The sequence below is a fragment of the Cupressus sempervirens genome, chromosome 3, assembly GCF_028749045.1.
Source record: "Cupressus sempervirens isolate cs-2001-9-10 chromosome 3, ASM2874904v1, whole genome shotgun sequence".
NCBI lineage: Eukaryota > Viridiplantae > Streptophyta > Pinopsida > Cupressales > Cupressaceae > Cupressus > Cupressus sempervirens.
In genome coordinates this window covers 855,279,689-855,294,209 of record NC_143120.1, presented here as the reverse complement: position 1 = coordinate 855,294,209, position 14,521 = coordinate 855,279,689, and the positions used below count along the sequence as shown (strand labels likewise).

Below are 14,521 nucleotides of genomic sequence, written 5' to 3'. Positions count from 1 at the left end.
TAGTCAATGTTATACTGTTGTTTTTGCTACTCCTGATCAATGTGTGATTGTTCTGTAGTTTCAGGAATTCATTATTATTGATTATGAATCAATTATAAAAGCTAAACTGCAGGCTTATTCACTGTCCTTCTGAAGACATCGATAATGAGCAGAATTTTTGTAATGAGTTGTGAACTCTGAATAAAGAAATCATCATTTTGTGGGCTGGGTTGTTTCCCTCAGAGAAGGGTTTTTCCTAGGACAAAAGTTGTGTCATTTGTTATTGTATTTCTGATTATCGCATTCTTATTCTGGTTCTAAAACTTAACAACAGGGAGGTATAGCTTTTGTTTTCCCAACAGCGGTTTGGATGGATTTTGGTTATCTTGGTCATTTCCAGAAGTTTTAGAGAATGAGGGAGGGTCTCAGCAGAAAACTCATTTTGCAGAATGTTCTAATGAGAAGGGGGCAACCTTCTCAATGCATTTGTGACCAAAAGACCTACAAATTATCTTCTGTAGGGTTGTTTGAACGATGACCATTAAGGGAGGGTATTAAAATATTGTAATGTTTCTTTAATGGTCATCTCAGTTGATTTAGGAAGTTTCCTTTTTTGTCTTCAGTTCACAATTGTTTCATTTAGAAACATCATCTTTGTAAACCTATTTAAGGAGCCTTCGTCTTCTTTGTTTACATTGATTTACCATAGCAGCTTCCATTTGAGCAAATTACTCTGTAATTGTTTATTCTTTCTAATAATTGCTTTGATTTAAACCCTTGGAAATCATGCGGTTCGCACACTAATCTGCCAAGCATTGTTACCTACCAAATCCACCTTGAATTTTGGTTGAATAGATCATTCAAAGCGGTGATCCAAAATTTATTTGTTAAACAAACTTTATAAGAGAGTTAACTTCTTATCGATGGTGAAAATGTGCTTGCACATAACGATGATTCTTCTAATGCTGATGTAGATCTTATTGAACCAACATTGAATATGATGAGTACTGATATTGCTTAGATGCCAATTGGTATATCGAATAAGCCTCCAATTGTTGAGAATAATAAAGAAGTGAACCTACTTCCCATAATGGATGATTTTGCTAATATTTGCGATGCACTTTACATTGCAATGACTGATGATTTTGGTCCTTAACAATGGATTCCACTTATTTGAGGCTATAGAGATAAAAACGTTGCCTCTTGTTCAGCAGATCCATCAAGGATACCACGTTGTTGACAATGAAATCTTGTGTGCATGTCAGTAACAAGATGAGACATCTTGTGATTGGTGTGGTGATTACACTTCAATGATTGATTGCACCCAGTATATGCTATTTCAAATATTATTTTCATTGATAATATAGAGTTGCCCGAGATTGATAGTTAGTGACTCCTCCAATTGATCGCTAAAGTTTGGTCATTTTTTTATATTATAGTATGGACAGAACAAGTCCCAGTTTGAGACCTGTCAAAGTAACAGATATATTATCAATATTTGAGACCCGTCAAAGTAACAGGCTCATTATCCAAAGTTGATACATGTCAAAGTAATGGGCTCATTATAAAAATATTTGAGAGCCATCAAAGTAACTGGCAGAATTGAAAATTTTTAAACCCTGTCAAAATAACAACATTAGTTTAAACAAATTTTAAGACCTGAAATAGTAACAGAGGTTTTGGAGGAACTTCCGATCAGCCAGCAAATGTTCCCATCAAAGTGCTAGGCCGATAGAGGTATAAGAAATTCAAAATACAGCCTACTTTCATGATAACCCCTCCAGATTAGGTGGGGTTGGGGATGTTAACATGTTGATCTGTTAAAACATTTGTAAATTCTATAATTTTTGTTTCTGTAAAGGTAGTCATGTGGCAGTTAAAATATATTATTGCCTATAAAATGTATGTTTCTTCAATATGGATTGATTTGCAATATTAACATATACATTTTTATTCTGTCCCTCTTGGTCCTAACAGTAAGGCCCGCTTCTCTATTTTTTTCAGGTGAAGCATCTATAAGGGGTATTTGTCAGTGCTAATGATACCATGACTCATGTCAAAATAAAGAAGCATATATGACTCCAGTTGACATGAGGCAAGGCTTAAGCTATTCTAGGGCATGAAAGTTTGTACTCGATAATAGCAGTTCCTTGTTCTCATCCAAAGGAGGTGGGAATGGGTATGTTTGCACACTTTAATGATCAACATATACAGTTGGTGGAAAAAAAGAATCTGCTGGTGAAATAATTGTAAAAGCTAGGTCTCGTACACCAATTCGATATTTGGCTTGAGGGTGACAAAAAAATTACCAAGTTACTGTTAACCTTGTTATAAAACATGGATCGGTTTCTGCAAATGTAATTATACTGCCATTGTTATAGGTATTTTCCAAATGCAGATCCCAATCTCTTATAAATATAAGAGTAGGAGACATGTCTCTATGATTAATCATCATTATTAGTTAATATATATTAACAATATAAATCATCATATAACATATGTATTATATATAATATATGTATAATCTATAATATATATATTATATAATATAATATGTTTATAATATTGTGTATATATATATATGTAGTATAATTATAATATTACATATATATGATATATTATATCAACATTGTATCTTATGATTAAATCAACCCAACTGTAGCTATAATCTTAACACTCCCTCTTAGCTAGGGAGGATTTGTTATGGAACACATTATGCTCTCAAGCATATGGAGATATATCATCTCAATGTGATATTCCTAGAATGGCATATTTAAGGATATCAACATAAATCCATCAACACACATATATATATTAACATATATTACATATGGAATTGGCTTCAATTCACTGCTTCAATTCACTATGAGGCTTAATTTCTTAACACTCCCTCTTTAGTAAAGAGAGAACTAAAGCAATTAGAATACAAAATTTGAGCCCGAAGAACCATAACAAATTGATTGGTGTCTAGTAAAACTCGGCCTGAAGAACCATGACGAGTTGATTATAAAGGTGTCTAGCAAAATTCGGCCCGAAGAACCATGATAAGTTGGTTATCAAGGTGTCCAGCAAAATCCGGTCCAAAGAACCATGATAACTCTTGCTCCTAGACATCCAACACATTTAGGTGCTACAAGTTAATGTAGCATATCGAGGAGATAGGTCAGACCATTGACAAGGTCATCACCTTACAATGGTTACCTTTTGGTTGATACATTCGTTATCATGCCTTCCAACACTCTAGAACAACTTAATGAAGTCTGTCATGATAATAGGTCTACCATTTATAAGATCGTCACCTTACAATGGTTACCTTTTGTTTATATATGTCAATGAAATATCGTCACCTTTCATTACATATCAAATAGTAACCACCATGAACCAAGTCAGAGGGTGGTACAAGAGTTTTCGCCTCAATTCTATCTCAAAGAGAAGAATGCATTAAAAGGAATTTCACTTCAAACTTTTCATAGAGAAGATACCATTTACAAAGGATTGCACCTCAAAATTCTCCCTCTGAACATTGATCCTAAGAAGTCAGGTCCTCTAGTTATTTCCTCGGAAGCTCAACTTATGGCTTCTTTGCTCTTTGTCGAAGAATGCCTATGATAAACTATTAGACTCCCTCTAAATCTAGTGTCAATCTTCTAAGCTTCTATGTTGTCTTTGAAGAATTGTCAAACTCCCTCTTCATGGAAGAATACTCATTATCTCAATCATCAAAGATAGTTTCTTCAAGAGCCTCACTTTATCTAGCTTGATCATTAGACGAATCTAGATTATAGCTTCTTTGGAGCTACTATCATAAGATTGAGTCTATACACTATTTGGTAGCATGTGTAAAGTACTAACCTTCTTTTCCCGTAAGAACATCCTCAAACATAAAGGAAAAGATCAAGGAAAATAACTCTTATAGTATGTATAGAATTATAAATAAGAGAGAGACTACAGTGAGTAGATAAATGTAATACTTCAAGGATAAGAATACTTATCAGCACATGTGGGACCATAGACATTTGAGAATGGAACATTGAACATTTGTTGTTATTCCTCCCCATAATGTAAATTCCCACTTTTTCCATCCTTTATAGAGTTTTCAGTCAAGCCCAAATGAGAGACGATCATGCATGAATAATAACAACCTCTAACTCTGTTAGTCATCAACTTAAGTGATGATGCTTAGGGTCAAGTACATGCTTAGCTTGTAATGATATGTCTGAAATTTGAATTATCTCAAATGACTCCATTGACATGCAAATCATCCTTCTTCATTGCTGCTTCTGAGGGTGTACGAATTTCCTTCTTGATCTTATTCCAAATTAATGGATTCATCCTGTAGATACTTAATCAAAGAATTGGATTGAGGTCTAATCCATCATGATCCAAATTGTGTATATAACTAAGCAGACTCTCTTGATTCCTTCTGCAACAACTCTTCGATTTGGATGAGTAATTTTGTTTCAGAATGTATTAGATTGGAATCTATTGTAATAGGTCTCGTCATCATAGGCACATGATTATTCATTCAATGATCACAATATTTTCTTGTGATGACGCCTTTTTCTAGGTGGGTTTTATAGAATGGTTTGTGAAATCATATTCAAATTAACTTGATTGAGCCATCACTTCAAACCATTAATTATTAATTCTAGATAATAGCAATATTCCCTTTGTATCAAATCCTGTAAATTTGTATACTAAATTTATCCTTATATGATAGGTCCTCAATCCTTATCTTTGTCGAGGCTTCTCAATTATTCCCTCTAAACAACCTCCTTTGAAGTGTTATCTACCAAACATACTTCTAAGATCTCCTTATATATCTTATACTCTCGAATGGTTGTATCCTAAAGACGTGGCTTATGCATCTTCATAATCATATGGTTTAACAAATAGTTTGATTAAGAATTTGTAATCACTTATATGTTGGTTATTTTCTTGAATCATAATAATAGTTTGCTTCCACGGGTCTTCTAACTCCAGCAATAGTGAGATCATTGACAAGTCTTTCTTATTCCGGACCTTTGATAATTTCCTATATTTTAAAGAATGTATTTATAAACTCCCCTCACACCTTGAGACTGATGACACTATATATATGACTTCTTGTTATTATTTGTGATATTAGATACGATTGTACCATGGATAAAGTGCCATCCCTTTTCAATATATTTCACTTTGGTGATAAGGATGATAAAATCACTACCTTCGAGAACTTATAAAGTAACAGGTATTTGCATTGCTGACATAATGTAAAGATTCTAGGACAGGTCAGCCCAATAAATGGCTCATTCTTTATAATATGCTCTCTGTTTTTATGGCTTATCCTGTTTTATAATTTTCGGGGGTAGCCTTCATTGCCCACTATCTCCTTTGAGGAGTATGTATTCTTTCTTGCTGAAGTACAAATGTATTCTTGAATAACCATTAGCTCTTTTCTATATGTAATACAACAAATCTATGAGGTATCTCTGTAGTATTTTTTGCTAATTTCTCTTTATGTCTATATTCTATATGCCTGTGGAAACAATTCTTGGTTCATTATATGCTTTTGCTCTACATCCTCTCTTAACAACTTCCGCCCCGAATGGAATAGCAATATCCGACCATTCTCCTCCCTCATAGAGCCTCTTAAGATAATAAAATGATTTTCTGTATATTGTATGTTGCAATACTCAAAGTTGTTCCAGGAAATTATATTTGAATATGTGGTCTGATATCGCAAAAGATTTTTGCCAAAATTGGTGAATAGCATTGTTTGATGTATAGTCTCCATGTGTATCTACGTTACTCTATTCTATCTTCCCTATCGTTTTCTTCCTTTCTGCCCTATCAACTTTCGATGGTAGGCATGGTGGTGACGGGTGATGGAGACGTTTCATTCATATTTCTGCCTATGATGATTAGTGTTGCAGATTGTCATGAAACCTCTTTAGGTTGAATATGTTGGTTCGATCAGCTTGTGTCTCTGGTGGTTGTAATGATTCAAACGTTGGCTCTTAACTACACCATTCAATCTCTCCTTTTGTTCTCCCTGCTGCTGTTATGTCTCTGGTGGTTGTAATGATTCAATCGTTGGCTCTTAACTACACCATTCAATCTCTCCTTTTGTTCTCAATCTCTCCTTTTTGCTCAGGCTGATTCAAGATAATTTATATATATGAAATATGTGCTTCCAATATTATCTCGTGAGTGTGGTTTGGCTGCTGGCATATATGAAGGCCTCTGCCCATTATTAAAATTTGTTTCCTTCCAATTATCCATCAATGATTCAAGGCCTGTTTGGATAATGAATTATCATCTCTATAGATTGATGGGCTCCAAATAATTCTGCAAACGATTGCCTACCATTGTATTGATCTCCAACTTTGAATGCCCGAGAATCTTCTTCCAGTGATGCCAATACTGCATGTTATAGAAGACTCCAAGGCATTATTATCTATAAATCCTTCTGCCATATGTAATATCAAATGATTGCTGAATTTGTTTCTCTCAATTCTGACTTTAAATCCTCGCATGCCAATCATTTTTCCTTTGTACGATTTTTTCTCCATATCATTTCTATTCCCTCTTACATTTGCAACTTGGCTCTGATACCATGTTAGAAAACATGGATTGGTTTCTACAAATGTTATAAGTATTTTCCAAATGCAGATCCCAATCTCTTATAAATATAAGAGTAGGAAGCATGTCAAATACCATAAACTCATAACAAAAACAAAGAAACAACAACAAATGCGAGAACAAAATACATATTTATTTGTGCTGCAAATGCGGTATTACAAAATTCACAAGTACAATATGCTAACCCACATGGGCACCTTCATTACAATAATCTGCAAGACAAGTTGCGAACTATCACCCGAAGCTGTCCTAGACAATGTTTGGGCCTTTTTACAAAAAGCAATTTTATGCCGCTCGGGAAGGTTCTAGACAATTAAACTTAATATCTAGGGCCGAAAAACCCTATCAATACATATAGAGTTGGCCAAATATATCTTTGACAATTATTTTAGATATTTTGGGTAGCCCAACTTCAAAAGGCCATAACTCTCGAACAGTTGCTCTGATTGGCTATTATAACCACTTTTCGAAAACGTTAACTCCTGATCTAGATGCTCAAAATTGCGAAAGCGCCCTTTTGTTGAGTTTTCAGACCTCATCTAGGCACTCTAAGGCCTCCAACGGTGAGCCTGAGGATTTTTCTACAAATTTTTCCACCGAATATCCGCAATAACTTCTCCGATACTTAAGATTGAGCAATGAGATTTTGATGGTAGGCTTATAACTCTAAAATGAACCTTCCTATAGAAAATGAGAACATTCCGAGCTCATATGACAAACTTACTAAAAATAGAAAACTCCCATAAATAGTAACTACCCTGTCTACTAGTCCTTATTAAAATAGAAAAGTCTGAAAAGAAAATATTTTTGGGTGATGTAAGATTGCTCCTACACTCAGGATGCTCCTGCATCGGACACCTGGGGTAATTTAAGAAGTGACCTTGTCACGTCTCAGGTGTTCAGAGGAAAACCAAGACAGTTAATCTCCTCCTTTACTAGCCATGATGAATCCTCAACTGGCCTCCCTTTCCATTTGACTAGATATTCCTCATAAGTTTTGTTCTTGGTACTTTTGCCAACACGACTGTCCAATATCTCCTTAATCTCCTTTCTAGCCGAACTAGCTGCTGGAATACTCCACTGCGCTTCTGCAACTTCAGCTCCATCACCTCCTTCATAATACTCTGTCAAATTTAAAATGTTAAATACTAGTGAAATATTCAATTCAACAGGCAACTCCACTTCATACGTATTTCCAAAATCATGCCTTTTCACTATTTTGCACGGTCCAAACTTCATCTTCAGCTTATTATATGTACCCACTAGAAAACACTCCTTCCTCAAATGAACCATGACTTCATCTCCAATCTGAAATTCCTTATACCTCCTTTTCACATCTGCCTTAGCCTTATACTGTGTATTCATCTTTATGATGTGCTTCCTCACCTCCTCATGGATGTTCTTCAAATGTTCAACAAAATCTTCTGCTTCAGCACTACTTATCTCTCCTTTATCCAACTGCTTCAATTCAGAAGCATTTTTGGGACTACTCCCATATACAATCTGGAATGGTGATTTACCAGTACTCCTACTGACAAAATTATTATATGCAAATTTCGCCTGTGGTAAAATCATATTCCATCCTTTTGGTTTATCTCCAACCAAACATCTTAGCAAGTTTCCCAAACTGCGATTCACAGCTTCTGTCTATCCATCACTCTATGGATGATGTGATGAATTGAACTTCAAATCTATCTTCAACTTCTTCCACAATGTACGCCAGAAATACCCAACAAATTTGGTATCTTGATCTAAAACTATACTCTTTGGTAGACCATGTAGTCTCACCACTTCTCTAAAAAACAACTCTACCACATGAACAACATCACTAGTCTTCTTGCAAGGAATAAAATGTGCCATCTTTGAAAACCTGTCAACCACCACAAAAATAGAATCATGCCCGCATTGTGTCCTCGGTAATCCAAGAACAAAATCCATGCTGACATCCTCCCACGGCTCCTCTGGTATAGGTAATGGCTGATACAACCTTGTATTCTGCTTCACTCCTTTTGCCATCTGACATACTCTGCAACTCTGTACAAACTTCTTCACATCTTGCTACAACTATGGGCAGTAATAATTCTAGACAACCAAAGCTATGGTTTTATCTCTGCCAAAATGTCCAGCCAGTCCTCCACTATGCTTTTCCTTAATGAGATTCTCTCTCATTGAACTTCTGGGAATGCACCAACTAGCTTCCTTTGACCAGCATACTATCCTAGATCCTGAAATCCAACCACTTTGTCCTGTCAAGTGTAACAGGTTCTGTACAAGCCTTCCATGCTTAACCAAAATCAGGATCATCTGGATACAAAGTGTTGAGTTCCTTGATCCAACCACCTCTATTTACATTTCTATCAGCAAAAGTTGTCTTCTACTAAGAGCATCTGCAACTTTGTTAGACCTCCCACTCCTTTGTTTTAAAACAAATGTATAACTCTGCAAAAAATCAACCCACTTCAAATGCCTTTGGTTCAAATTTCCTTGACTATTCAAATATTGCAAAGCTTGATGACCAGTATACAAAACAAACTCCTTAGGAAGAAGATAATATCTCCACTTCTTCAATGCTTGAACAATAGCATAAAATTCCTGATCATAAACAAAATATTTTCTTTTTGCATCATTCAATTTCTCACTGAAATAAGCAACAGGTCTACCTTCTTGGCTCATAACATCTCCTATTGCAATACCACTAGCATCACAATCTACTTGAAACACCTTGTTAAAATCAGTCTTCCACTCACCACCTTCTTTGATACGAATCTGATGGTACCCACTCTTCAGATCTATCTTTGTGAAATACTCAACTCCACTCAAGCAGTCCATAATATCATCCATCCTTGGCAATGGAAATCTGTACTTGATTGTGATCTTGTTGATAGCGCAAGAATATGTGCACATCCTCCATTCTCCATTCTTCTTTGGTGCTAACAATACTGGTACAGCACATGGATTCAGACTCTCTCGAATCAACCCCTTCTGCAACAACTTGTGAACTTGTCTATTCAACTCTTCACTTTCTGCTGGTGTCATTCTGTGCGCTGCCTTGTTTGGCAAACTGGCTTCTGGAACCAAATCCATCTGGTGACTGATCTTCCTCATTGGGGGCAATCCATCAGGCACATTATCTGATACAATATCAGAAAAATCTCCCAACATATCTGCAACTTTTGCAAGTACCTCTACTTTTTTACTATCTTTAGGAATTATAGCAAAACACATATGCTCACGCTTCATACCTTTGAGAAACTCTTTTCCATCAACAAAACATATTCTAGCAGCACTACATACCTTTTCTTCTTTCTCCTTCAACGGCTTCAACTTATGTTTCACTCCATCCTTGGTCAAAGTGTAGATATTTGCTTGTCCATCATATATAGCATGCCTGTCAAACTGCCACGACCTACCTAGCAACATATGGCATATGTCCATAGGTATGATATTGCAAAGTACCTCATCCTGGTAGCTTCCAATCTTGAACTTCACTGAGCACTGCTCATTGACCATGACTTTGTGGTCATCTTGCACCCAAGCAATACGGTATGGACGCGGGTGTTTCTGTCTTTTCAACTTCAACTTGGTGACCATTATTTCTGACACCAGATGTCAGTACTCACACCATCAATGATCACATTACAACACTTATCTTCACATCTGCACCTTGTGCGAAACAAGCTCCTTTGATCAGGTTCATTCTCACCACTCAGCAGGACTCTTTTATTAACTAGGACTTCTCCTCTTTAAGCATCTTCATTAACATGTGCAACTCTGGCCTAACCTTCTGTTCTTTGATTTGTCCTTCCTTGGCACTGGGTACATTCAAATGCTCTATGTCCTTCTTCTCCGTAGTGAAAACATTTCCCACAAAAGCCTCCCCTTCCAGATCCTTGTCCTCTGTTTCTTCCTCTTTGATCTCTATTGTTCTGATCATAGAAACGATTGGAATTGTTTCCCCTCTGGTTCTGACTGCTACTTCCAGCCTCATTCTTATTCTTTTGATCATCATTATAGTCACCATAAGATCGTTTGCTAGATCTTCCATCGCGACCTCTTCCATTATTCTTGTTGTCAAACTTCTTGCTTAATTTCTCCTCGACTCTTAGGGCAAACTGGTATGCCTCCTCAATATTGTTCATTCAAACCTGACTCAACTCGTCCTGAATGCTTGGCCTTAACCCATTAAGATAACGGGCGACTTTCTCCTTATCAGCGTCTGCATGGCTGGTTCTAATGAGTACTTGGTAGAACTCTTTGGTATACTCTTGAACAGATTTTTCCGCTTGCTTCAACCCTTGTATTTTCTTCAACAAATCAAGCTCATAATCGATGGGAATGAATTGTCACTTCAGTTTAGCTATCATTCGTTCCCATCTGGTGATTTTGTCATTTCCCTTTCTATTTCACTCCAATTGAACCTCTTGCCACCAGATCTTTGCATGTCCCTTTAGTTTCGCCTTCGCAAACTTGACCCTATCAGGATCATCAATATCTCCATACCCAAAGTACTCTTCCAGTTCACTGATACAATCGATCAGTGCCTCTGGGTTAAGATTTCCTGAAAATGTGGGAACTTCAAACTTAGGTCTTTTTCTAATCTTGGAGATGGCCCTAAAAAGCTTCTCTTCCTCTAGGTTTAGAACTGCCTCTGCTTCAACATTTTCTTCTACTTCGTCCTCATCCTCGCTTTCATCTCTTACAGGAAGATTTATTCCTCTACACATTTGTTATTCCAATGCTTGCATTTGTCTTTGGAGGGTTCTAAAACCCTCAGGTGTAACACCTACAACTCTTCTGCCACGCTCTCTTCGTGGAGGCATTTTTGTGCTTCTGCTGAAACCCTAGTGCAAACTCCCTCACAATTGGCGATCTGTCTACATGCTCAGCCCAAACCACAGTCCTGGTGCGAACTATCTCATAGTTGGCGATCTGTCCACACACTCAAGAACTCCAGCTCTGATACCACTTAATGAAGGGTGCTCCCCTTAATACCATAAACTCATAACAAAAACAAAGAAATAATAGCAAATGTGAGAACAAAATATGAACTTCTTATTTGCGCTGCAAATGCGGTATTACAAAATTCACAAGTACAATATGCTAACCCACATGGGCGCCTTCATTACAATAATCTACAAGACAAGCTGCGAACTATCACCTAGAGCTGCCCTAGACAATGTTCGGGCCTTTCTTAAATAGACAATTTTATGCCACCCAGAAAGGTTCTGAAATTTAATACCTAGGGCCGATCGACCCTAACAATACATATAAAGTCGACCAAATACATCTTTGACAATTATTTTAAATATTTCGAGTAGCCCAACTTCGGAAGGCCATAACTCTCGAACCGTTGCTCCGATTGGCTATTATAACCGCTTTTCGGAAATGCTAGCTACTGTTTTACAATATTGAAACCGCACAAGTGCACTTCCATCAAGTTTTCGAACCTCATACAGACACTCTAAGGCCTCCAATGGTGAGCTTGAAGATTTTTTTGCAAATTTTTCCACCGAAAATCCGCAATAACTTCTTCGATACTTAAGATTGAGCAATGAGATTTTTATGGTAAGCTTATAACTTTAAAATGAACCTTCCTGTAGAAAATAAGAACATTTCGAGCTCATATGACAAACTTACTAAAAATAGAAAATTCCAATAAATAGTAACCACCCCGTGTACTAGTCCTTATTAAAATAGAAAATACTGAAAAGAAAATATTTTTGGGTGATGCAAGATTGCTCCTACACCTAAGATTCTCTTGCATCGCTATGATTAATCATCATTATTAGTTAATATATATTAACAATATAAATCACAATATTATATATATGTGTGTGTGTGTGTGTGTGTAGTATAATTATAACATATATATGATATATTATATCAACATTGTATCTTATAATTAAATCAATCTGACTGTAGCTATAATCTTAACAAGCCTTCCTCACTATCTCCACATTAACATAGTTCGCCCACCCTACTATAACCCAAGATGTCTAAAATTATAACAGGAAAAGCTTTGGAACTACTTTTAAGTAATTGGTCAAGGTAGTTTCTGACCTAGCCAAGATAAACCTCAATTGTATATTTCTGCAGTTGCAACCATCATTATTCTTTGAGAATAGAATCAGAAAGCAATTTAGATTGCAAACCATCCTATTATCCCAAGTATGCAATAGAAGGCTGATATTCATCAGCAGTATATTAGAAAATGTATGCTTCAGGGCATGCTGCATTTCTGACTTGTAATGTCGTCAAATTGCATATATCCTCAAAGTTGACAAGCAGAAAGATTGAAATTGAGGTTAAGGGAGATACTTCTACACAATGGAGTACGCAAAGTTAAAAATCAGAAACTCATTTTTCTCTACTGTCTGCTTGCAAAATTTAGAAGGTGTGGATTAGGAAGCTCTGAAGAAGGTTTAGAAGATGCATGCTATTTACCTTTTTTTCACTTAAGTTTTTGCCACTGATTTTGACCGCTTGAGTTAGCCCCAATCTTAATAATCCACTACACTGTAGCATAAATAATAACTAATGCGAGCCAATTTTAATATAAGTCTGATATGTAAGGAGACATATCCCAAATGCTTAAGTAGCCAATCGTCCAAATCATAAACTTATACACCCGAGCTTTCTTAAAAATAAGTGCAAACGCTACGGAAACTTAAGTGAAGAACAGGGTAAAGTGATCCCATCAGATTCACTGAAAAACTCTACAAGATTTCCCAAATAACTGGGGAAAAGAAATGCCATATAAGGAATACATACTCTATATCAGCTTTTGTATTGAATGGAGTTTCCGGAAGATTTGCATTCTGGTCCCTCTGAATGATATGGAGCGAAACACCGGACCGAAGAGAAAGCCATACAACTTCTCGACCGAAATCGGGAGTATCAATTCGGTGAAACCCCAAAACCTGCAATCAATCAACAAAAAAATATAAAACCAAAAACCCTGATTCCTACAAATCAATTAATCAAACTTCCACTACAGTTCATAATCATTCAAACATATATAATCATAAATGTATTTTAAACTACCTCCTCGTAAAATTTAGCGAGGCGTTGCACGTCTGCAGTTTCCCTTGCAATATGATTGAGAGAAGTTGCCATTTTTTAAGGATATGTTGATAGAATAAATGACAGTGCAATGTTAAATAAGCTATTAACGTTGGCTTGTTCTCTGTGTATGTTTTTGGATACCCGTTGATTCTTTATTTTTCCAGTCCAGTAATGTGTTTTTTTCACTTCAATTCTAGTCCAGTACTGTTATCCAAGTGAAAATACCTAGGTGAATAACACCTTGACCCAGGATTACTTTTAGATTTTTTATATTTTTTAAATATTTATATTCTCCATTTTATTTCAGGTGTCTTCCAATAAAGAATAATTGATAAATTCCTATGGTGATATTTGAAAAATAAATTGAATGTTATAGTCAGTGTGGAAATTAAACAAGGGGCGCATGTGCAAAGTTCCTGCTTTCATGATTTTATGGTTGATTGAAGTAGGTTTTGGTTAAAATACAATGTATTTTTAATAAAATAACAAATAAATAGTAATGAAAAATATAATATTATAGTGCTAAACTAAATTAAATTATAGAGTATAGTTAGTATATTATTAAATTATATAACTGCAATGATATATATATTAATTAAAATAGTAAAAGAATATATAAATAAACATTATAGTATCATGCTAAATTAAAATTAGATGACATCTTAAAGAACATTTATCATACCAAAGATATTTATTAAATTGATTAATTTTAATTATTAAATTGTTTGATATATCTTGGTCAAGCGATAAATTCATCGAATTGAAGAAGCTAGACAATATTTTTAAGCTTAAATTTAATGCATAATAATAAATAAACATAAATTAATTTAAAACTAACATTTATGCTTTAAAA

The 14,521-nt window shown here is 35.5% G+C and overlaps 1 protein-coding gene across 1 annotated transcript in view; it reads right to left on the bottom strand.

Moving 5' to 3' along the window:
- The window catches only part of LOC149569475 (Lactoylglutathione lyase / glyoxalase I family protein), a 34,077-nt gene extending 20,176 nt beyond the window's left edge, over positions 1–13,901 (bottom strand). Inside the window, exons 1-2 of the mRNA XM_089822176.1 lie at positions 13,648–13,901; positions 13,375–13,523 (exon numbers count right to left, since the gene is read on the bottom strand). Coding sequence (XP_089678302.1) covers positions 13,375–13,523; positions 13,648–13,719 — 221 coding nt within the window. The 5' untranslated portion in view covers positions 13,720–13,901. The remainder of the gene's footprint in view (positions 1–13,374; positions 13,524–13,647) is intronic.
- Between the last annotated feature and the right edge of the window lie 620 nt (positions 13,902–14,521).